The sequence below is a fragment of the Ursus arctos genome, unplaced genomic scaffold, assembly GCF_023065955.2.
Source record: "Ursus arctos isolate Adak ecotype North America unplaced genomic scaffold, UrsArc2.0 scaffold_2, whole genome shotgun sequence".
NCBI classification, from domain to species: domain Eukaryota; kingdom Metazoa; phylum Chordata; class Mammalia; order Carnivora; family Ursidae; genus Ursus; species Ursus arctos.
Window position 1 is genome coordinate 60,907,802 of NW_026622874.1, and position 25,557 is coordinate 60,933,358.

General features: G+C 46.6%; 1 protein-coding gene across 3 annotated transcripts in view; it reads left to right on the plus strand.

The window, feature by feature from the left end:
- SLAMF6 (SLAM family member 6) overlaps positions 1-17,749 on the plus strand; it is a 33,281-nt gene extending 15,532 nt beyond the window's left edge. The window contains exons 2-8 of one of the 3 annotated variants that reach the window (XM_048225228.2): positions 7,448-7,780; positions 11,869-12,129; positions 12,563-12,691; positions 12,939-12,977; positions 14,074-14,153; positions 15,957-16,031; positions 16,405-17,749. In XM_048225228.2, coding sequence (XP_048081185.2) covers positions 7,448-7,780; positions 11,869-12,129; positions 12,563-12,691; positions 12,939-12,977; positions 14,074-14,153; positions 15,957-16,031; positions 16,405-16,452 — 965 coding nt within the window. In that variant the 3' untranslated portion in view covers positions 16,453-17,749. Of the gene's footprint in view, positions 1-7,447; positions 7,781-11,868; positions 12,130-12,562; positions 12,978-14,073; positions 14,154-15,956; positions 16,032-16,404 lie in introns of all 3 variants that reach the window. The other 2 variants (XM_057315551.1, XM_057315550.1) reach the window with 2 other exon arrangements.
- Positions 17,750-25,557: the final 7,808 nt, after the last annotated feature.

Genomic DNA, 25,557 nt, shown 5'->3' on the forward strand with positions numbered 1-25,557 from the left:
TGTCCGTTCATGTCTTCTGCCCATTTTTTAATTGGATTATTTGTTTGGGGGCCGTTGAGTTGTGTAAGTTATAAGTTCTTTATATATTTTGCATACTAATCCTTATATATATATAAGTTCTTTATATATTTTGCATACTAATCCTTTATCGGGTATATTATTTGCAAATATCTTCTCCCATCGGTAGGTTGTCTTTTTGTTTTGTTGATGGTATCCTTCACTATGCAAAAGCTTTTTCTCTTGGTATAGCCCCAGTTGTTTAATTTTACTTTTGTTTGCCTTGCCGAAGGAGACATATTTAGCAAAATGTTTCTATGGCTGATGACAAAGAGATTACTGCTTGTGTTTTCTTCTAGGAATTTTCTGGTTTCAGGTCATTTAGGTCCTAATCCATTTTGAGTTTATTTTTGTGTATGGTGTAAGAAAGTGGTCCAGTGTCATTGTTTGCATGTAGCTGTCCAGTTTTCCCAACACCGTTTGTTGAAGGGGCTGTCTTTTCCCTATTGTATATTCTTGCTTCCTTTGTTGAAGATTAGTTGACCATATATCTGGCTTTATTTCTGGGAGCTCTATTCTGTTTCATTGATCTATGTGTCTCTTTTGTGCCAGTGTCATACTGTTTTGGTTGCTACAGCTTTGTAGTTTATCTCAAACTCTGAAATTGTGATTCCTCCAGCTTTGTTCTTCTTTCTCAGGATTGCTTTGGCTGTTCGGGGTTTTTTGTGGTTCCCTACAAATTCTAGGACTGTTTGTTCTAGTGCTGTGAAAAATGCTGTTGGTATTTTGGTAGAGATGGCATTAAATGTGTAGATAAGCAGGCTCCTCCCACTGGGGGCTGGGATGAATATTCAGAGGGAGAGCTCCTCCTCATCGCGTGTAATGGGCAGGCATGGAGTTGCACGTGCACACTCAGAAAACACGCCTATACATACGTTGTACGTTATGCCAATGAGGCTTATGCTCTCCCAGGGCAGGGATTTTTAACATTATGATGAAGCTGAGGTAACCATTGGGCACTTTATGAGTTATCTGCCCAGACCTGTCCTGGGGCCTGGAGGTGGGGGGCAGGGGGGATCAAAACAGTTCTTTTCCTGTTCCAGCAATTCTTTAGCTAGTTTCTAAAAGATCAAATTGATAGCTCGGCAGAAGTTTTGAGGAGTTTCTTGGGTTGTGGGGTTCTCCCTGGTGGCCAAGTCACACCATCTGGGCCCTGAAGCAGCTCTCCTTGTGCCCAAAGTCTCACAGAAGGGCTTTGGAACATTGTCTGTAACTTCCTCACCTTCCAGAAGCAAAATGCCTCCAGCCTTTTTTTTTTTTTCCGTAGACTTTCGGGGGCCTCTACCTTCCCCTTCTCCACCTTCTTCTACTTTGTCTCTTCTGTCACAGACCCCTTTCTCGTCCCCCTGTACCCAAGCAAACTCTCCACAAATAGAAGCAGAGGCAAGCAGGTATTTGAGCTCATCCTTGAAGGATCACTCGGAGCTCACCAGGTGGAAAAGGCGAGGAAGGGCATTTCAGGCAAAAGGAACAGCAGAGCAGAGAAAGAGCAGGGCATTCTTGGAAGAATTACAAATAATTGAGCTCTGGGAACCTGTCGCTTTTATTCAAAACACTGCGACAATGTTATCTCCCCTGAGAAGTGCTCCTTGACAACCCCTCACTCCCCCGGCCCCCGACGCTCACTTCCCTGTGCTCCCACGGGGCATGCACCTCTATTGCTTCGACATGTATGGAGCTAGAAAGTGTGCTAAGCACTAGGGATACGGAGATAATAAGCACAATCCCTGTCCTCAAGATTCTGGAAAAGACAGGAAAACAATCTCATAATTATGACAGAAAGAAAGAAGGACTTGGTACCGAGTGCGCCAGGTACGAGGCAAGCAGAGGTCAGCCCCGTCCCAGCTCAAGGGCGAGGTCACTGCGCCGAAACTACTCCCTTACCTGCCAGGCTCCTCTCCCACATGGTGAGCGCAGAGGACCAACATTTCCTGTTCATGTTGCCAATCTTCAGCCACGAAGTTGGTCGGTCAAAGGGATCTAATACATACGGTCTGAATGCCATGATTTCTATAGCCTCGCTTACTGAATTAACATGGAACAGCGCAAATAGTAGAAAGAGTGACTTGTTAAATGCCTAATTGCTGTCTACAAAAAACAAAGGAGACTTCAAGGAATGTGCTAGGCAGGGAGGCAACAGTTCCTAGGGAGTCCTTGGGCCTCAGGTATGCCCAGACTCCTTACAAAAGAGACACTGTTCCTTAATATCCTAAACAGAGAACCTCAAAGAGAAAGAATGGAGTGTCCTCAGCAGCTGCTCATTGGTTGAGTAGTATGTGCCTACCACGTGCCAAGCTTTGGTCAAGAGTGGTCACAACCGGGGCGCCTGGGTGGCACAGGGGTTAAGCGTCTGCCTTCGGCTCAGGGCGTGATCCCGGCATTATGGGATCGAGCCCCACATCAGGCTCCTCCGCTATGAGCCTGCTTCTTCCTCTCCCACTCCCCCTGCTTGTGTTCCCTCTCTCGCTGGCTGTCTCTATCTCTGTCGGATAAATAAATAAAATCTTTAAAAAAAAAAAAAAAAGAGTGGTCACAACCATGAAAAAGACACAAAATTCTTTGCTCTCATGGCGCTTACATTCTAGTGGAAGAGAGAATTTTTAAAAAATGCAAATTATGACGTATGCTAGATGGTAAGCATTATGGAGAAAAATAAATTCGAAGGCAGCTGAATGTACAAGGATTGGAATGCAGGCTGGTGCAGCCGCTCTGGGAAACAGTATGGAGGTTCCTCAGAAAGTCAAAAATAGAGCTGCCCTATGACCCAGCAATTCCATTACTGGGTATTTACCCCAAAGGATATAAACATAGTGATTCGAAGGGGCACAAGCACCCCAATGTTTATAGCAGCAATGTCCACAATAGCCGAAGTATGGAAAGAGCCCAGATGTCCATCAACAGATGACTGGATAAAGAAGATATGGTCTATATATACACAATGGAGTGTGACTCAGCCATGAAAAAGAGAAATCTTGCTTTTTGCAACGACGTGGATTGAACTAGAAGGTATTATGCTAAGGGAATAAGTTGGTCAGAGAAAGACAAATACCATATGATTTCATTCATGTATGGAATTTAAGAAACAAAGCAGAAGAACATAGGGGAAGGGAAGGAAAAATAAAATAAGATGAAAACAGAGAGGGAGGCAAACCATAAGGGACTCTTAACTCTAGGAAACAAACTGAGGGTTACTGGAGGGGAGGTGGGTGGAGGATGGGATAACTGGGTGATGGGCACTAAGGAGGGCGCATGATATAATGAGCACTGGGTGTTGTATGCAGCTGATGAATCATTAAATTCTACCCCTGAAACTAATAATACAGTATATGGTAGCTAAATTGAATTTAAATTTCAAAAAAAGGCCGCTGAATGTACGAGGGTGAGGGTTGGTGGTAAGAGAAGGGTGATCCTCTCTGAGAGGGAATGTGTGCGTTAAATACCTTTCACGGGTGAGAAATGAGCCACGTGCACACGTGGGAGGAGCGCTTCCAGACAGAGGGAAGCGCAGGTGTACAAGCCCCAGTCTATTCAAGGAAGAGCCAGGCCAGCAGAGTGCGAGCAAAGCGAACCAGTCCGGGAGAGTGGTAGGAAATTAAATCAGAGAGCTAAAAATGAGCAAATCGTTTCGGTCCTTATAGGCCATTGTAACTGGTTTGGTTTGGTTTGGTTTTTGTTGTTGTTCTAACAGTTTTAACTGAAATAGAACACCCAGCGACTTTTTCCATATTTTGGCTGTTGTGGGCATTGCTATAAACGTTACGATGAAGGGGCCCCTTCACATCAGTGTTTGTATCCTTTGGATAAATACCCAGTAGTGCAATTGCGGGGTCGCAGGGTTGCTCTATTTTTTTTTTTTTAAGATTTTATTTATTTATTCGACGGAGATAGAGACAACCAGCGAGAGAGGGAACACAAGCAGGGGGAGTGGGAGAGGAAGAAGCAGGCTCCTAGCGGAAGAGCCTGATGTGGGGCTCGATCCCACAACGCCAGGATCACGCCCTGAGCCGAAGGCAGAAGCTTAACCGCTGTGCCACCCAGGCGCTCCAGGGTTGCTCTATTTTTAATTTTTTGAGGAACCTCCATATTGTTTTCCAGAGTGGCTGCACCAGCTTGCGTTCCCACCAACAGTGTAAGAGGGCTCCCCTTTCTCCACATCCTCACCAACATCTGTTGTTTCCTGACTTGTTAATTTTAGCCTGACAGGTGTGAGGTGGTATCTCATTGTGGTTTTGATTTGTATTTCCCTGATGCTGAGTGATGTGGAGCATTTTTCAGGGGTCTGTTGGCCATTTGTATGTCCTCTTTGGAGACATGTCTGTTCATGTCTTCTGCCCATTCCTTGACTGGATTATTTGTTTTTTGGGTGTTGAGTTTGATAAGTTCTTCATAGACTTTGGATACTAGCCCTTTATCTGATAAGACACTTGCAAATATCTCCTATTCTGTCGGCTGTCTTTTGGTTTTGTCAACTGTTTCCTTTGCTGTGCAACAGCTTTTTATCTTGATGACGTCCGGATAGCTCATTTTTGCTTTTGTTTTGCTGGCCTTTGAAGACATGTCTAGCAAGTTGCTACAGCTGAGGTCGAAGAGGTTGCTGCCTGTGTTCTCCTCTAGGATTTGGATGGATTCCTGTCTCACATTGAGGTCGTTCATCCATTTTGAGTTTATTTTTGTGTGTGGTGTAGGAAAATGGTCCAATGTCATTTTTCTGTAAGATATTCATTGACAGATCAAAGATGTGGTATGTACACACGATGGAATATTACTCAGCCATCAAAAAAATGAAATCTTACCATTTGCAATGACGTGGATGGAACTAGAGGGTATTATGCTGAGGGAAATAAGTCAGTCAGAGAAAAACAATTCTCATATGGTTTCACTCATATGTGGAATTTAAGAAACAAAACATGATCATAGGGGAAGGGAGGGAAAAATAAAATAAGACAAAATCAGAGAGGGAGACAAACCATAAGAGACTCTCAACTCTAGGAAACAAACTGAGGGTTGCTGGAGGGGAGCGGAGTGGGGGATGGGCTAACTGAATGATGGGCATTAAGGAGGGCACTTGCTGTAATGAGCACTGGGTGTTGTATGCAGCTCATGAATCACTATACTCTCCCTTTGAAACTAATAATACACTATATGTTAATCAATTTAAATTAAAAAAAAAAGAAATATAACACACAGCAAGAAAACTGTACAAATCCTAAGTGTGAACTCAATGAGTTATCATAAAATGAATAAATCTGTGTATCCAGCCACAGGTCAAGAAATAGAACATTAGCAGCACTCCAGAATTCCCCGTCGATGCTTCCTCCTACCTGCGCTCTCCCTCCTCCTCAAAGGTGACCACTGTCCTGACTTCTAGTAGCAGATTCGTTTTGCTGCTTTTACTTTCACTAAATGGAATCAATAGTAAAAATAAAAGCCAAATGAATCTTTGCTCAAGATTTTGCTTGTGATATTCACCCACGTGGTTCCTAGAGGGCAGAAGGGTTCAGATGACAAGGGCCCATTAAACTCCTGATGGCAAAGCCGGGGTACAGAGGGGACTGCGTGCAGTGCGTCTGTGCCCAGCACCCACGTGACAGTCCAGGAAGGGGAGAGGAAACGTGAGCTCACCCAGGAGCTGAGCGTCAGGGTCTCGAGAGGTATTTCCTCCCTGCTCAGAGTCTGCCCTGAGAAGTAAGAGATCTGGAGAGGGTTGGGGTCATGGCTTCAGTTACTTCTTCCCTGATTCACTCAAACATTCCCAGATCCTACTTCATGTCGGGCACAATGCTGAGCTACAAAGATATTTAAGGAAGGGTCAGTTAGACAAACGGGTGACCAGGACTGCAAAATGGCGTGGTAAGTGCTCAGTATTTGCAAAGGGCGCTAAGAAAGCATCTTCTTTATTTTATTTTATTTTTATTTTTTAAAGATGCTTATGTATTTATTTGACAGAGACAGCCAGCGAGAGAGGGAACACCAGCAGGGGGAGTGGGAGAGGAAGAAGCAGGCTCCCAGCGGAGTAGGGATCCCAGGACCCCGGGATCACGCCCCGAGCCGAAGGCAGATGCTTAACGACTGAGCCACCCAGGTGCCCCAGGAAGCATCTTCTTTAAGAATCGTTGTGACTATCTCACCTTTTGTGCTCAAACATTAATGGCTCTGAGATACGCTCAGGAGGATATGCCCATTATCTCTTCCTTTGAAGTTATATTTATTACTTTTTTAAAAAAGGTTTATTTCTTTATTTTAGATATGGAGAGAGTGCGCATGAGCAGGGGGAGGGGCAGAGGCAGAGGGAGAGATTCTTCAAGCCGACTGCCCGCTGAGCGCAGAGCCCGATGTGGGGTTCAATCCCACGACCCTGAGATCATGCCTGAGCCAAAATCAGTAGTCAGACGCTTAGCCAACTGAACCGCCCAGTCGCTCCTTGTATTTATTACTTTATATTTATCAGTTTTATCTCCTCGATTAGACTATCATCTGTTTGAGAGTAGAAAAGGTATCTTCTGGGATCATAAAAAGAGCACAAAGTGGCTGAAGTCAGAATAGTTGGGTTTGAGGGGCGCCTGGGTGGCTCAGTCGTTAAGCGTCTGCCTTCGGCTCAGGGCGTGATCCCGGCGTTCTGGGATCGAGCCCCATGTCAGTCTCCTCCGCTATGAGCCTGCTTCTTCCTCTCCCACTCCCCCTGCTTGTGTTCCCTCTCTCGCTGGCTGTCTCTCTCTGTCAAATAAATAAATAAAATCTTTAAAAAAAAAAAAAAAGAATAGTTGGGTTTGAATCCTGACTCTTATTCTTTAGCTGGACAACCCCGGGGAAATGAATTAAACTCTCTATGCCTCAGTTCCTTCATCTATAAATGGAGATAGTACTATCCATCCTACCTGCCTCCCAGAATTGTAACAGCATCAAAGGAAATAATGAGTAAGAAGAGCTGTAAATTCTTATCGTCCGTCCTCTAAACCCCACAAACCTACTATGTTGAGCACAGTAACTGCTCAGTAAGTTCATCAGCAAAGACTTGTGGTTGCGGGAGCCTGTGCCAGGGAGTGGATGCAGTTCCCTGTCCCCCTCCACCTCCTGCCCAGAGAACTCAGAAGTTGGACTCAGATATTGTGCCCATGACTCTGGAGTGACCGACCAGTGTGGGAGGGTGGACTGGGCCAGAACCGTCTGGGCCAACTGCCCGTTCTCCAAGAACGCCAGACATCTTGCTGGGGGTGGAACCTCTGGGATTGTCCATTTCAACGCTTCGGCTAACCCCTGTCTCTCTTGCTCGTATCTCTGGGCATCAGTATCAGCAGGCTCTAACTGACGGGCAGAGTTGGGGGAAAGGGCGTGGGGAGCAAGGAGTGGGCAGAGGGGGATGGTTATAGCCGTTTCCCTTCTGTGTTTGCAGGGAACTCAGCTCCACAAGACAGCGCCAACCCACTGACGGTGAATGGGATTCTGGGGGAGTCAGTAACTCTTTCCCTGAAGCTTCCCGCACGTGACGATATTCAGTCCATCACCTGGCTTCACAATGGAAAATCTGTCACCTTCATATTGCCGAAAGCTGCTCCCGACGTGCGGGTCTCGGTGACGGACACAGAACGGAAACATCGACTGCAGATAATGGAGAACTACTCCTTACTACTCAGCAACCTGACGGCGGCAGACGCAGGACTTTACTGTGCCCAGATAACCATGCAAACCTCTACCGAGTTTTCCTGTTACACTCTGCAGGTCTTCAGTGAGTCACAGCATGGGGTGTAATTGTGTATGGACTGAAGGGTAGCACAGATGTCCAGTCCTGTGCCCGCAAGTGTGCACGGTAGCCCAGGAGTAAAGAGCGTGGCATTTGCAGTCCGACTGAGGTCTGGCAGGAAAGCAAGTCAATGGCATTGCTCGGCCGATGAGTGACAGAGTGGAGAATAGAACCTAGGTCTTGTGACTCCTGGCCTCAAATCACATCACTGTCACTCACACACTAAAATCGTCCCCCTCCACCGGAAATGTACTGGAAGTAATAGAAGCGGAGTCGCTGTGACTCTGTTACCTGGTGTATTACCTGTATCCGTAGTATATTCTTCACAATAAGTCCATGAGGCAGGTGCCACCGTTACCCCTGAGGCCTCGAGTCAGTCCCAGCAGCCTGCCTACGGTCATGGAGACAGTAAGTGGGAGAGTACCCAACATGATAGCGCCCTTTACACAAAGGCCAGTCTGACCCCATGGAGTGATCAGTGTACAGAACAGGGGTCTACCTAGAAAGTGCTCTGTAAGGATGAACTGATAATAAGAAAGATCTTTTCTATCAAGCTTATTTAACTTCTTTTTTCTTAAGGATTTTATTTATTTATTTATTTATTTATTTATTTATTTATTTGTCAGGGAGAGAGGGAGAGCACACACAACCAGGGGAAGCGGGAGGCAGAGGGAGAAGGAGCTCGATGTGGGACTTGATCCCAGGACCCTGGGATCATGACCTGAACTGAAGGCAGACGCGTAATCGACTGAGCCACCCAGGGGTCCCAAGGTTATTTAATTTCTAACAATATTTTCCCCAGATGGCTCATATCCTCAACATAAAATTATGGAAACTAGGAGACAGTTTATGAGTCAGTATTAGAAAAGAAAATCCTTCTAGCAATCGGTGATATTCAGAAATGCCATGAACGGCTTTAAGATAATCACTTGGTGAGAATGTCGTACAGGAGAGTCAAGCATTAAACTGGCAACTCTAAAGGCCACCGGGATTCTATAATTCTTACCTACTCCAGAATCCATGGTATCTAAAATTCACCCAGAGTCTTTCGGGTTAAGACATGGAATCCAAAAAAAAAAAAAGCACTTTAGTTAAAATGTCACCACAAAAGGTTACATGTGAACCTTTAGAATCCCACGAATATTTGGTGGATTTGCCATGTTAGATTGGTCAAAGTCATGTCCCTAAAGGAATAGGACACAGAACAGGTAAACATGATAGGAAAGAGCATTGCCTAGAAAGTCCGCAACAGGAATTCCAACCAAAGGGGCAAACTGCATTAGTTTCTTGGGGCTGCCAAAACAAAACACCACAAATCCGGTGGCTTACAACAACAGAGGTTTTTTTTTTTTTTAAGATTTTATTTATTTATTTGACAGAGAGAGAGAGAGCCAGCGAGAGAGGGAACACAGGCAGGGGGAGTGGGAGAGGAAGAAGCAGGCTCATAGCGGAGGAGCCTGATGTGGGGCTCGATCCCATAACGCCAGGATCACGCCCTGAGCGGAAGGCAGACGCTTAACCGCTGTGCCACCCAGGCGCCCCAACAACAGAAATTTTATTCTCTCTCAATTCCAGAGGCCAGAAGTCCCAAATCCAGATGTGGGCAGGGCCACGCTCCCTCTGGAGGCCCTACGGGCCATCTGTTCTTTGCTTCTTCCGGCTTCCGGGTGCTGTTGGCATTCCGCGGTGTTTGTTGGTCTGTGACTGCATCACGCCAGTCTGCCCCCCCCCCCCGTGTGATCTCCTCTTCTGTCTCAAATATCGCTCTGCTTTCCTCTTACAAGGACCCTTGTCATTGGATTTAGGGCCCACCCGTCTCCTCATCTTACTTAATTATATCTGCAAAGACCCTTTTCCAAATAACATTCTGGGAATTAGGACATGGGGATATCTTTTAGCCGAGGGGTGGGGGGTGTCATTATTCAACCCACAACAAGCACAATCCCTCAGGGTGACCAGGATCACCAAAGCAGAGCTAGGATCCTGGAGAGAAGAGAGACATCCAGTCGAAAATCTGAGAATAGACCCATATCAGGCTCCTTCATATTTGTTGAGACGATGTCCTTCTGCCATTCTCTAGAAGACCAAGCGTGACTTCTGCAATAACCATACTCCCCAGATTCAATGCCAATCCCTTCTCAGGGCCCTTTGACATCAGGAGTGCCAGGGAACAGGGGTGAGTTCTAAATGGGGTGGTCATAAAAGGCCTCACTGACTAAATAGCATTTGAGCCAAGACCTGTTGGAGGTGAGGGAGTGAGCCATGCAGATTTTTGAAGGAAGAGCCTCCCAGCATAGGCATTCCCTGGACCCGGCATGCTCAAAGAGCACCAAGGGGGTCCAACACCAAGGAGCAGAGTGAGGGGAGAGTAATAGGAAACAAGGTCAGTAAAGAAGCAGGGACCGCATCAGGTAAGGCTCTGAGAGCCATCGCAGGGACTTTGGCTTCTCTTCTGTGAGATGAGAACCTTCGGAGGGCTTTGTAGAGCAGTCGTATGACTTGACTTACTTGCTTAATGGATCCTTTTGGCTGTTAAGAATAGACTCCAGGGGCCAGCAGAAGAAGCCAGCGTACCAGGCAGGCCACCGTGGCAATCCAAGCAAGAGATACTGCTGCTTTGCCCCAGGATGGTAGCAGGGGGGGAAAGGAGAAAGGATATAGTCTGGAGGTAAAGCCACCAGGATATCCTGGTGTGGATGAGATGAGAAGGTGAGTCACGCGTGGCTCCAGGGCTTTTGGCCTGAGTGGCTGGAAAGGCGGTTTCAACTAGGGTGCTGAAGACAGCGGACTGACAGGTTTGGGAGAGGAAAACAGGAGTCCTCTGGAACATGTTGAGTTTGAGGTACACATTACATCCAAGAGGAAATGTCACGTAGGCAGTTTTCTATTCCTTAAGCGGAAAAAGGTAACCAGATAGATTTTTGAGGTCAGCCAGGCACACAGGTTGAGGGAAATGTGGCATTCGTGCCACATATTGGCCATTGCTGTGCTAGGCACTGTCTCAGTTCACCCTCATAATTCCCTAAGAAGTTGGTGTTATTGCCCAGGTTTACAGATAAGGAAACTGAGGCTTGGAGAGATTACAAACATATCCATCGTCATGTAACCAGTAAGTGACAAAGCCACGAGTCTAACCCAGGTCTTCCTAATTCCAAATCCAACACTTGCCATTACACGACATCTCCTTTCTGTCAAAATATGCCCCACCTCCTACTCCATTCACGAAGCTTAGAGCATTCCTCAATCTCTTCCCACCAGACAGTGGGAGACATCCAGTGCTTCCCTGGGTCACCGCTACCCTCAGGCCAAGTCCAGGTCAGTAGCCTTTTCTGTATCGCTCCCACGTCCCTGTTGATTCAAGGCTACTGACATCTTAATAGCCAGTATTTTCTGGTCTCTGCTCTCAGAAATTTCTACAGCAGATGTTCTCTCACATGCCTGAACGTATTGTACTTCTTTGCTCCCTAGACTTGCTTGCTCATTCAGTTTCACTCCTTTCCCAGTCTTTAAGCTCTCAACATTTCCCTCTCTGTCTTGCTGGCGTCCCACCTCAGTCACTTTGTCATCATGGGAGCCAGCAGCCGGTAGCATGAGGCCCAGGATTCCTGCAGATTTGTGAGAAATACAGTTCCTTAAGGACGTTCAGCTTTTAATTTCCTCCCCAGCTAGGGAATTCTGACGGCTGAGAAAACATGGTTCTTGAGTCTGGTCTACCGGTTTCTGCCCTGGCTAAGGTAGAGTTGACCCTCAGCTGAACTCCCCTGTGTCTTCACACAAGGTCCGTGTACAAGGCTAGGAAGGACACCAGGAATAAACTGAGGCCCAGAAAGTCAATCGAGCCGCCCAGAATCATCTACCTAGTCAGTGTGTCCCTACCCACTTCTCCCTCTGGCTCCTCTGGCTCCTGCTGGTGCCCTTCCTCATGTGGTCACCCCAGACCTTGGGGCCATCAATTAGGCCAACAGGAGAGTGTTAGGTGGAATACAGGAACATTCTGTGGTGGGAAGGATATTTTTCACGGAGTGCTGAACCAAGCCATTTGTTGTTAGTTCGAGTCTTTTCTCTGCACACAGGACAACTGAGGAACTTACGAATTACCAATCACACTAGGCTGTCTGACATTGGGACCTGTGAGATACACCTGACCTGCTCTGTGGAGAATTCAAATGACAGCTTGTTACGGTGGCACGTGGTAGGAAACACATCCATAAAGGAAGCAAACCTCACTATCTCCTGGGACCCCAGGAATTCCAGTGACCAGAAGTACACCTGCATAGCGGAGAATCCTGTCAGCAGCATAGCCTTCTCTGTCTCCACCCAGAGTCTCTGCAAAGGTAACAGTCTGTCTCAGGTCCCTCTGAGAGCCTTGAGCAGCTGCGGGCTGTGGTGTGTCCCTCCTGCCCAAGGTGATTCCCCAAAACAGTGGCCCAGTGGGAGGCAGCCAAACCCCGCTAGGAGAGGACAGACATTCCTGCAGCTCTGTGCCTCTCACTACCTCCAGAGGCCTCTCCACCCTCCCTCCCTCCCCCGACCCTTCCTCCAGCCCACGAAGAGCCCAGGAGCAAAGTTCTTGGGGAGTCAGAACTGCTCCCCACTCTGGCTCTACCGGGCTCCTGCCCTGTCTGCCACACGGACTCCCACTCTCAGAAAATCTACCCAGAACCAGAGCCTAGCCAGCCCCCAAAGGCGGCCTAGAAGAGGCTCAGGGGAGGCTTTGAGGAAAACACTTCCTGTGTCTCAAATGCAACTTCTTTTTTCTTTTTTCAGGTGTTTTGAATACGAAAAATCACCCTGATACCAAATGGATTATAATTGTGGTTACAGCTATTTTGATGTGTATAATCATCACGATAGGGTTATTTGTTTGGAGGAAAAAAGGTTGTTTGTGGAGGACAGGTAAAGGGAGGGAGGGTGGTTCACTGGCACACCCCCTGGGATGTGACCCCACACCTATTAATCTCCCAAGGGGGGTGGGTCCTACTGGAAAATGCATGACCAAGCCTCAAGGCCTGGCTGCCCTTCCCCTTCAGCCCCTCCCCCCACCACATCCTCTAGAGAGACACCACCTGTGGGCTTGGGGTAGGGTGTGGGAGCCTCTCCCCCTACACTTACAAATTTCAATTTCCCTGATTTTATTTTCTAGGCATCTTTCATTTCTCTACTCCTCAAACCCAGAGTCCTGGTGAGCTTGCAGACTCTTAGCTCCTAATCATAAAACAGATGGGGAGAGCCTAGTGGAGGAGGAAAAGGGCTGGTCAGAGGGCTGGATAATGAGAGAGGAGGGAGTCAGAATGTCACTACTCAGATGGACCGGATGGTGCAAAAGGAGTTGACCTGTAACTATGCATGTCTGTCCCCTCTGGGACCTAAAGGGTCCCTTACAAGTATGCAAACCAGTCACTCACGCAGTTTCCTGGAGTGGGATTAGGGTCATTCCCCACCCTGCTGATGAGAAACCAGGTGCCAGGGAAAGGCTCATGGCCGGTCTGCCAACAAATCCAGGGCAAGGACGGGATCAGAGCGTCCAAGGTCCAAAGACCAACTTCTTGAGCCCATCACTCTTTCAGCCAAGATTTGAATACTGAGTAGACCCAGTCCAAACAGGTAGTCTGATATGGAGACAGGAACACAGGTACTGGCTTCAGATTGGCTGTGAGTCTCATTTCCTGGGTGAGAGCTACACGACATCGTGTGTAGAGGACAAACAGTAGATTCAGTCAGAAGGCAGACATCTAAGTTCCCATTCCATCATTCCCACGTGACTTTGTGCCACGTTAATTGAACTTTCTGAGCCTCTAGTTTCTCATATATAATTAATATAATATAATATAATATAATATAATATAAATCTAGAGTATAATCATCCATAGTATAATCACCTATAGTATAATCATTAATAATATAATCCGAGAAGTTGAATAATATCATATAGGTGAAATAATCTGGCTCCACTAAGCTTGCCAACAAGGTTCTCTAGCCCTTGTGTAGGCTGTGCTCTTTGGTCCCAGGAGCTCCCTGGCCCAATGTGAATCCAGAGGAAGACTCTGAAGCTTTAGGGTACCTCTAGACCACATCCCCCCAGGAGATGAGGTCAGAAATAGAGCACATGGCTGAGAAGGTTCTGGTTCAGCCCAGAACTTCAAAGACTGTCAAAAGTGAACGAACCCTGGGGAAGGGCACTGCCTTGAACAACTGCCTCTTTGGACCCAAAAAGTGCCCTGGTGTAGACAGAGGTCCCAGGGGAGCAGGACACTGACTGTGCCTTCTTGTGTTAACAGCAGACACCATAAGGAACTTAGATTATGTCTCCGTCTCTCCAGGGAACACCGTGTATGCTTGTGTCACTCATCCAAACAAGGTGAGTCCTTTCAGCTTTATACTCCATCATTGGCATGGTTTTTATAGTCTTTATTCACAAACTTGTCACCACAATCATCTGACTAACCCAATGACGCACGCCGTCGAGGAGAGGGGAGGCAGTGGCAGGAGCTACGACCTCGTGTGTGGGCTCTAGCTAGCCCCCAGGGCTCAAGCCCCGTGGTGTGTCGGTTCATACCCTGCTTTACACGGTCCTGTAACTGCATGATGCATCAGTGAGTCTTGTCCCTTCTCAGCTTAATTACAAGCTACCTGAAGTGACAATTACGTCTTCCTCTCTCTTCCCTGAGCACAATGCACAGTAAATACTTGCTGAATGGATCAGAGTTCATTTAAGTCTGAGAGTTTCCAGAGCAGACAATTCTATAGCAGGGGATTTCTCACCCTGGAAGTAGTGGAAATAGGGGAACTCAGAAACAGTCTCTCAAGAGGGAAGTGGGGCAAGGATTTGCAACAGTAGAACACAGTAAAGGCAAGAGCAGGCTTCAACCCTCAGCCCCCATCCGCAACATGCCAGATGGCCTTGGTCAGCCACCAGGAACGCCTCTGCCACACATCAGCAGTTTCCCACCACCCCCAGAGTAAAGCTCCTGCAGGTGAACATTTCTAAATAATACCGCCCATCTTCTGAAAAGTAAGCCAAGATAATTCAGCATTCGCCAACTCACGGGAGCAATGATCCAGCTAGAAATCTTAGATTCTCCAAGTGAATGTCCCTTCACACAGCCCATCAGTTATTTACAAGGTAGGCTCCTTGAAGAGAGGTAACAAGAAGGGGTACTCCCACTTGTTCAAATGTTTCTATCGCCTTTCCAAAGCCCTGTTGAAGACCAGATGAATCACCCTCAACAAACCAATACATTAATCTCCAGCAAATGTGCTAGCTTCTTCTTTAGCAAAAATTATACTTTGGAGAGTTCCAGAGGTTTTGATTAATACCCTGAATATTCCTCGGGGTGCCTGGGTGGCGCAGTCGTTAAGCGTCTGCCTTCAGCTCAGAGCGTGATCCCGGTGTTCCGGGATCGAGCCCCACATCAGGCTCCTCCGCTATGAGCCTGCTTCTTCCTCTCCCACTCCCCCTGCTTGTGTTCTCTCTCTCTAGCTGGCTGTCTCTATCTCTGTCAAATAAATAAATAAAATCTTAAAAAAAAATACCCTGAATATTCCTTAATAACTTTTAAGTGTCAAAACTTATGAGCACAGGGGACTTCTGCTGTTATTACTGTACTTTGTATTCTAAGCAGAGCCATTCTTGAGACTGGGTCTTCCTCCCGCTTATCGGTCCCTCAGGCTTGAGGAGAACCCAATGGCATGATGACAAGGCAATTCGAGTCACAGGGACAAACTGGAGCAGGCAATACCTCCATTTATAGCTAGTAAAGATCTCAGACAAAAGATGCAACACTTTGTATAATTCTGGTATAGAAGTCAGTTCTTACAATGGAGGCAGGAGAGTCAGGTCGGACGCGGGGAAGAATGCTTCCTTTTCTTCCCACCACCTGCTGACAAGATCGCCCTGTCCCTTTCTGGCTCTCGAGCCACTGGTTGGCTGGGGGGTTGTGCTTCTGGGTGGGCCTCAGGAAATGTCACTAAACTTCTCAGGTTGGAGAGCTAGTGGTGTTTGGTCTCCAGCTCCTCTTGCTACATAGCCTGTAGCCTTTTCCTCCTGAAGAACTTTGACATCATTGCTCTGTATCACATTGTCTTCCCCCGGCATTTATCTACGCAGGAATATCTCTTCGTCTGTGTGAGCCAAATGTATATGATTATTTTTTTTTTACAGCAAACAAATATCCCAACACCTGTGAAAAGCAGTGATTTCTCCACCATTTACTCCACAGTTCATCAGTCCAAAGAGGTAGGCCCGTGACTGTCCCCTGTTGTCACATCTTACCTCTCTCCCCAGACTGGTAAGCTTACAGGTGAAGTACGAGTAAAGGGGCCGTTCTATAGACACACGAATAGCAGCAGGTTATAGAAAGTCTCAGGACATCACCAAAACATATCCAAGAAGCTGTCTTGTATTGCAGGGTCACCGCCCATAACTAAGTTTTCAATGTTCCTGAATTTAATGAGATTTTTTTAAATTCAATTTTTAATTTAACTTTGCCTTAGCTATCGATGTCCTTATCTACCAGTCAGTGCTCTCCAGGCCTTCTCCATAGCCATGAGCCGTAGCCTGAATCTCTGGTCCCTACTAACCGAATTCATTTTCCTCTTTTTTCCATTAGAGTAAACCTATTTCTTCCAGGACAACTGCGCTTGACAGCGTCATCTAAATTGCTGAGAGGTCTCAAAAGGAGCCCAGGAATGACACAGCTTCTCCTGATCCCATGGGAGAGAACCCAGCTTGGTTTCTGCCTGGCAACAGAATTTGAATCTTTAGGCTTATTACTTGCAGTTCTTCGGACTAGAACCTGCTTAAGTACGTCAAACGTCTAAGGAATAACATCATTTCCAGCGTGTGATCCAAATAACATTTTCTAATTCGCTCCAGGCCAAAAAATGCTTCTGTGAACAAGCCTGGACATTGACTTTCTCTCTGGCAACTGATGGAGTTTTGTGCTTGACAGAGGATTATAATTCAGAAGACAACCACTCCTCTCCTTCTAGAAAGCAGCCCGATTATGATTCACTGGGAGAGAGAACAGTGTGTTTGTTATGTGTGATGTCTCTGGAATTGGACGGGCCTTGTCCGAAATCCTCACGCGTCATTGACTAGACATATCTCCTGGGACGTGTTCTGAAACCCTTGAGCTCTGGTCTCCTAGACTAAAAAATGGGGATCGGCCTGTTCCTCAAACCAGGAACCGGAGTTAGCCTTGACTTCAGCTGTTCTATCACCAGGCCCTTTGGACTCTACCTCTGAATACATATTGTAGACCGACCCACTTCTCACCAGTCCTTTAACCTCCGCCCTGTGCTAACCCATCATCACCTCCAACGTGGAATAGGACAGTAAGCTCCAAACACACTTCCCCGATTTTTGTTCTTATCTCCCTCCGATCCATTCTCTACAAGACAGGGGGAGTAATATTTTTAATATAAATCAGATCCTTCACTTGTCTGTTTTAAATCGACCCTACAAGACTTCCCAGGCACTCGGAAAGAAACTGAGTCTCTGTGGCTCTGGATGGCCTGAGCCATCTGCAACCTCAGCCATCACGTCTCCTTCCGCCCCCTCTCTGATTTGGCTTCTCTGATTCTCTTTCAGCGCCCCCCCCCATCAGAGGAGACAGTTTACCCACATGTGCCTGAGGACCCTTCTCTGCCAGTCTGGTTCCTCCTTACAGGTCCCCCTGCATATATGTCCCCCCTCCAAGAACGACCTTCAGACCCCTGTACCGAACGCTAACCCTAACCTTAACCCCCTGTTATTCTGTCATATCTTCCATGTCATTTATCACATGTCATTAAATATTTATTTGTATTTAATGTCTGTTTCTCCTACTCTACCGTATGCTCTCCAGGAACGGGGACCACGATGATGTTATCTCTGTATCCGGAAGCACCCAGCACAGTGTCTAGCACATAGAAAATGTTCAACAAATACTTTTTAATAAATAAATGAATATGCGATGGAGTTTTGTGAGAATTAAAGACGATGTGCCTACAGCCCTTTGCGCGGTGCTTCACACGAAAGAGCTCAAGAAATGTGAGCACCTGTGTCGTGCTCTGTTGTTTCTGTTATGAAATTGCGCTCCTCCTGAACTGACAGAATCTTCTCACAAACCCTCAGCTCAAGAAGGGAGGAAGGATACATCCTCTGGGGCCTCTTGCCACATCACTTCCTACGTTTTCTCTCTGCTCAAATTTTAAAAGTTCGTTCTTTTTATCCCCAGAGAAGAATTTTCTGATTTTTTGTGTGAGTTTGAGATCTTTAAACCAATTTTTTTCAACACTTTATTGAGGTATGATCAACCTACGAAAAGCCATCGGTCCGTATAAGCACACAACTTAATGAGTTTGGAGAGAAGTATACATTCGTGAAACCAGGACCACGATCAGTACTATAAGAAGTTTCCTCTAACCTTTTTTTTCCCCTAATTTTTAGGTTTTTTGTGTGATAAGAACGCTTAACATAAGACCTATCCTGTTTGTAAATGTTTAGGTATATAATACGATATTGCTAATTATAGGCACTAAGAAGCCCAGTGTATCTCTGGGACTTACTCCTCATGCAGGACTGAAATTGTATACCCTTCCTCCCTCCGCTGCAGAGCCAGGCTAAGTGCTGAGTCACCGGGCCATAGTCCCCAGAGCAGTTCGCGGACATGCCAGGATAACGCGTGTGAGCTCCATTACCCTCCTTGCCTGCTGAAGGAGCCGTCCGGGGGTTAGGGGCTTTCTCCCAGTCCTGCAGAGCCAAGCCAGCTGCTGGCATCCGTGCTGGCTGCTGGGAGCCGTGTGCTGTTTGTAGGGCCAAGCATGGGGTGGGGGTGGGGGTGGGGGCCAGTGGGGCACCATATGCAGGGGCGGACACAGGCCAGCTGCTGAGGGCCACCAGTGGGCCAGCTGACTGGCAGGGTCCATGGGCTGGTTTTGGAGCTCCACACGTCAGTTGCAGTTGCCGTGAGCCCCAGCCCCTTTTCTTTGTTCTTAGTTGCTCCTCGATGAGGCAGAAATGCAAATTCCTTAAGCAATCTGGGGCACAGAAGCAAGCCTCAGGCCTGTTCGGAAAGGCTGGGGAAGCAGGACGCTCTTTTCACTTTCTGTGTCTCCTGTGGGAGGAACCACAGATTGAGGGAGTCTCTCTAAGCACTGAGCTGTGCCAGCCCGGGGAGTGGGTGATGTAAGTCAAGTGAAACTGTTCTCACCCTTTGCAATGTGGCTGTTCTCAGATTTTGCGCTCCGTTGGGGTGCTAGGCCTCTCAACGAAACCCTGGAACTCTCTTAAAAGTCTATGTGTCCATGCATGGCTGTTAAATCGGAATTCCTGCGGGAGGACAAGGGCTGGGCCTCCTATGCCACCATCTAGCTGATGTGACTCTAATACATCTTTTTTTTTTTTTTAAGATTTTATTTATTTATTCGACAGAGAGAGACAGCCAGCGAGAGAGGGAACACAAGCAGGGGGAGTGGGAGAGGAAGAAGCAGGCTCATAGCGGAGGAGCCTGATATGGGGCTCGATCCCACAATGCTGGGATCACGCCCTGAGCCGAAGGCAGACGCTTAACCACTGTGCCACCCAGGCGCCCCGACTAATACATCTTTTTTCAATGTGTCTTTCTGGTCACAAGAATAAATACATGCTCATTATGAATAATTCAAACATTCCACAAACAAAAATCCCCTACAATCCCCAAGATAATTACCACAAATGGTTCTCCATGAAAGAACAACATTTTTACCAGAATGAAATATTTTTTAGATTTTTTTTTTTTTTTTTTTTTGCTTAAGAATATCTCTTAAGGGGCCTGAGGCCGGCTCCGTCGGTGGAGCCCAAGACTTTTGACCTCAGGGTTGTGGGTTCCAGCCCCACGCTGCATGTGGACATGACTTAAAATTTCTCTTAAATATTTTTATTTTATTTTATTTATTTATTGTAGAGAGAGAGCGTGTGTGAGCAGGGGAGGAGCAGAGGGAGAGGGAGAGGGAGACAATCTCCAGCAGACTCCGTGCTGAGCGGAGCCTGACACCGGGCGCGATTCCTAGACTCCAAGAGACCATGACTAGAGGTGAAACCAAGAGTCAGTCACTCAACGGTGAGCCACCCAGACGCCCCCACATTTTTAAAAAATCTTTTAAAAAACCAATATCTCTTAACTTTCCAATGTCAGAGCATGTAGCTGTGCTACATTTTTTTTTGCTCTTGATTAATTTTTATCAGTTTTATCTACAAATAATTCAAAGTCAAGTAGAGCTTTAAAGTGGATATAACAAGAGGGCTCCTGGGTGGCTCAGTAGGTTAAGTGACTGCCTTCAGCTCGGGTCATGATCTCCAGATCCTGGGATTGAGTCCCACGTCGGGCTCCCTGCTCAGTGGGGAGTCTGCGTCTCCCTCCCCTTCTGCCCCTCCCCCTGCTCGTGCACACTCGCTCTCTCAAATAATAAATAAAATCTTTAAAAAAATAAAATGCATATAACAACTAACTACAGTCTCTTGTTTTATATTAGCCTCTCACATACTCCCCCTTCTACACACACACACACACACACACACACCCCACACTGTCTACGGACTTCTTATCTGTTTAGATTCATTCCTTCCCTGCTCCATCCTCCTAACGTGAAGACATGTCAGTTTCGGCTGAATACGTATTCGAATGCTTTCATCATTAGGACCATGTAAAATACTGCTGGTTCCTGAGCCAAGAAGTGACTATGATTACATTTCCCCTCTTGTACAGCTGTTAGTTTTTCTTGGAGTTAAGGCCTCGTTTTCCTCTTTGCTTTGTTGTCATTGAACACCTGTATTTCCATGCCCTCCATTAGCTCTATAAAAGTGATTCTTGATATACTTTTCCACCCAGTTAAACCTGTTAAATAATTTATCAGCTTCATGTTCTTCTAGAAGCATCCCTACCAGAACGTCTGACCTCCTACTTCATCCGGACCTGTTATTTTCTATGCCCGATGCACAGCCATTGTCTTGGGATCCCCTTTGCTATCACCTTTGACAAACCTTTAACCTGTCTCCTCTGTGAGATACTCCAACTTTTGTATCCCCTGATTTCCTTTATACATTTCTGAGTTACTTAAATAGCTACAGTAATAGTGTATTGTTTTGTGATTTTTAAACCAATACAATTCTTCTTAAAATTTAAATCGATTTTTAAAGTTAAATGCAAAATTTTAAACAGGCCAGGACTGGTGGGGGGAGCCCATGTGCTGGAAACTATGCGATGGAGACCAGCTCTTTAGACCTCAAGTTTCAGTGGGAAGGGGTGGGCGAGCTTGAATAGCAAAGAGCTGAAATAGTGGCTGCAAATAATAGATAAGCCAAACAAAATTCATCAAAGTAAAACTAATCTCATGTACTGGCTATCACTTACGTTACCAGTCAGTGGAGTAGGATGAGACTGAGAAAATTCGTTCAGGAAGAAGGAAGGACTTTTAGGAACAGAGTCGTGGAAGCATCAAGGAAAGAGAAGAGGGTTACTGTCATGCCACGCAAGATGGCATCAAGCTCAGAGGAAATCTCTTTGGGTAGGTAAAGGAGAGCCTTCCATACCAAGGGGATCAATCAACAAAAGGAAAACTTCCTTCAGAGGGGAAGAAGGAATAATCTGTGAAATCAGGGCAGGTAGAGAAATGTTTTCAACACCTAGAATGCCAAAAACCAGCCAGAGAATTAGAGATCATGTCACGGAAGGGATGTTAATCTATCTAGATCAGGAAATCTACAAGAATCCACCGGAGGCTGGACAGCACTGGACAGCATCACTACTGGTGTGGGAACTAGAAATGTGTCCACGCGTGTCTCAGAAGTGAGTGAGAAAAAAGCTTATAAGAAAAACTAAGCTGACATTTCACTATAGACCAGGTAATAAAACACAGACTTCTTAATTCTTCTATTTCCTTAAACCTTTGGAACATCCTCCGTATTTATTATCCGTGTCACACTCTCTTCCGTTGACTCCTGCGATACCGCGTCCTCCCACATTTCCCTCCTTCTTTACCAGCTGCTTCTCAGTTTCCTTCTGAACCTCTCTCTCCTCGGCCGGACCAGTAAAGACTGGAGCTAAGCTTCAAACCTGGGCCCCTTTCACTTTTCTATCTACATATTCTTACATGATGTCAACTATTTCCTTTGTCTTAACACGATTTATATGCTAATGGTTCCCAAATTAATATCTTTAGCCCTCACCTGCTGGCTTACATCACGAACTCCTACTTGGCATTTCCACTTCGATGTCTAACACACATATCAAATTTAGGATGTCAAAAAAACCCAAAAAACAAGAAACCTTTGGATTTCCTTCTCCAAGCCTCTTCTACTGCTCTTCCCCATATCAATAAATGGTACCATTGTTAATGGGACACTATCAACCCTCCTTTAGAGGCCTGAAGACCACCCAATGCTCACCATATAATTAATCATTTTTTCCCCTTTCTGGTGGGAAGCAAAAGGAATTAGCCGAGTGTAAATAATCTATTGTTATGAAGGTAAACACATTACGACCTGGGATGCCCCATTCCCAAGAGATAGAAAATGCATTTTGCAGCCAAGGAAGAAAATAGTCAATGTCTACAAAATTCCTATGAAACAAAAACAAAAACCTTTCTTTATCCGGAAAGTAAGCTCGTTCTTCAATGTTTTCATTGTTGCAGGGAGGAAACTGCACCACCGTTAAAATGCTTGGATTGTGGGAAGAAGACTGTGGTTGGCTGTCCTGGGAAGATCATGAAGACAAGTCCTCTCCCCTTTTAAGCAGCCCCCGGTCACGCCCACTGGCAGTCCCAAGCCTTTGGCGTGACCTGCAAGACCCCTACTTACATTTCCACTCCTCCCACAGCATCCCAGACTCGTTCTCATTTTGCTTCTAGAACAATGCAAACTCTGCTTCTGTGCCCTTGTATATTCAATTCCCTCTGTGATACATTCTACACACGCGCACATGCAAACACACCCACACGGGCTCCCCAGTTCCTAGTCATCAGCACTCAGCTTCTATATCATTTCTCCAGAGAAGCCTTCTCTGACATATTCACCCTCACTACTCCTGTGATATGGTTTCATAGCTCCCTCTAATTCTCCAACCACTTATGCAAATTGTAATTTAATAGACATTTATGTAATTTTGTGTTTGATATATCTAATATATCTCGTTGCATTCTAAGAGAATAGTGAGTGTGTCCCCAGAACCTCACATGGTACCTAGTCTATCAAAGTAGACATTCAATAAATACTTATTGAATAGATGAGCAAACGACAGATCGGAAGTAATCTGGTAGATGCGGGTGGAGGGGGGAATTTAAAGGCTAGAGGAAGGACCAGGGTACAGAGTGAATGACAATAAGATTGTTAGAACCCAACCAGTGTAGGTGAATGCTGGGGACGCCAGAAGGGGTTCCTTATATACAGAGGGACAGGTCTTCAGTGGAATCACACCCCAACTGTCTCATCACAATGGCCTCTGAAATCTGAAATTTGAAATTACCCCCTCTGCTTCTTCTTTACGTTCCCCCTATACTCACTGGGGTTTCCTCCCTCCTTCATTCATTTTAAGTCACCCAGACCCTTCGTCCCTATCTGAATGGCTTTCATTCCCTGTCCACAGATCAATGAAGTCATGATTAACACTCTCTGTGCTCTCTTCCTTAGCTTTCCATATGGCTGAGCCAGCGTCCAATCCAAACGATCGCCTCTGCCCCATCCTGATTTCCCAGTGCCACCCGCAACATCCGTAGGAGAAAGCCAACGAACCACGCAGCACACCACAAATCCACGCGATTTCTCTTCGGACCTTCGCTCCTTTGGCTGATGTTTTCCCTTCCCCAGCTGATCCAAACTCTCTCACCCTTTGCATCTTTTCAGTAATCACCTATCCAGTGGTTCTCAACCCTTGACTGCTCGTTCGAACCACATAAAGTGATTGTAACCCACCAACGCAGGACCCAATGTCCAGAGATGCTGATCCAATTATTCTAGGCCGGGACTCAGGCAGCAGTCTTTCTTTCTTTTTTTTTTTTAAAGATTTTACTTATTTATTCGACAGAGATAGAGACAGCCAGCGAGAGAGGGAACACAAGCAGGGGGAGTGGGAGAGGAAGAAGCAGGCTCATAGCAGAGGAGCCTGATGTGGGGCTCGATCCCAGAACGCCGGGATCACGCCCTGAGCCGAAGGCAGACGCCTAACCGCTGTGCCACCCAGGCGCCCCGGCAGCAGTCTTTCTTAACTCCCTGCGTGACTCCAGTCTCCTTACTGGCAGAAACGTTCTTTGACGCACGTAGACTACGTGAGGTAGTCTTTGAGAGGACCTTGATCTTCTGGGTGAGGCAATGCGTTGATCTTCAGGAACTTTGACAGAACACGGACGGCATGCGTGTAGATTTGAGAGACCAAACTGGAGGGGAAGCCTCCGCAGCTCGTCCCCATTCCTAGCCATAGGCCACTGCCCACCTGCTGCCTCCCTCAGAGCCAGCACAAAAGGGTGGAGGAGAAAATCATCACAGTCAGTGAATGGCTGAGAAAAGGGGTTTGGAAACCATGATGGAGGTGTTGTGGGAGTGGGGAGTCGGTAATGAAGGGAGGAATGAGGAAAGTATTCCATTGGCATACTTTCTCAAGTCCTAAACCAGAAAGCACAACCTGGCAGCTGGAGACCAGGATCCTATCGACAGATATTTGGCCCCTCGGTGCTTTAATTTTGTTGCTGTTATTACCCTCTGCTCACCACGAGCGTATCTACCATCTATCACACACAAGGCTATTACAACACCATTGACTATATTCCCTATGCTGTGTCTTCCATCCCCATGATTCATTCATTCCATACCTGGGGGCCGGTATCTCCCACCCCCCCTTTACCTTCATTTTTTATACAGTACCATGAAAAATTGAGATAATTTACCTAGAGACCCTCACGTCTCACTTTTCTTTACAAATGTTTTCCAGGGGCGCCTGGGTGGTACAGCGGTTAAGCGTCTGCCTTCGGCTCAGGGCGTGATCCCGGTGTTATGGGATCGAGCCCCACATCAGGCTCCTCCACTATGAGCCTGCTTCTTCCTCTCCCACTCCCCCTGCTTGTGTTCCCTCTCTCGCTGGCTGTCTCTGTCGAATAAATAAATAAAAAATCTTTAAAAAAAAAAAATGTTTTCCAGATCCCTGACCATCCTGGGAGCACATTTCTACAGGGCAACAATATCAGGTGCTGAGGGACATTTGTCTTACTCTAAATGGGGCTCACACTCTACCCTTCACCCCTGGCCTGGCTCACCTACCTCCCTGGCTTATTGGATGTGCCTGATATCTATAAATCTTTACGCTTCCAACCCCGGGCTAAGCCATGAAACTTTGCCCCACTCCATATTAGTCCAAGAAGCAAATTAGCAAGTCAGGCAGAGTAACAATGCCTGACCTCCCTTCCCCACTCCCATCTACCCCCGGACCAATAGTTGGACCCTGGGGCTTTAGAACATTTCTCTTAAAGCTTTTAGTAAAGAACCACTGAGCCTCCATCAGGGTCCAATGTATAGCTTGATAGGAGGAAGATCGCCACAGATGGGTGCGGAACAGAGAGAAGGTAACCTGCTCCAGAGACTCGAAGCAGACATTTCATGCTAAATTTCAGTGATGACACGGGGGAAACCTGAACCCCTGAATTTCCTCTTCCCAGAGGTTACCTAAAGACACTTTCCATGGGAAAGAAGGAAGGGGACATTGTCCTTGGCCTCTACTACCAGGCCACTAACATGAATGGCTTATGTCCCCCGCTTT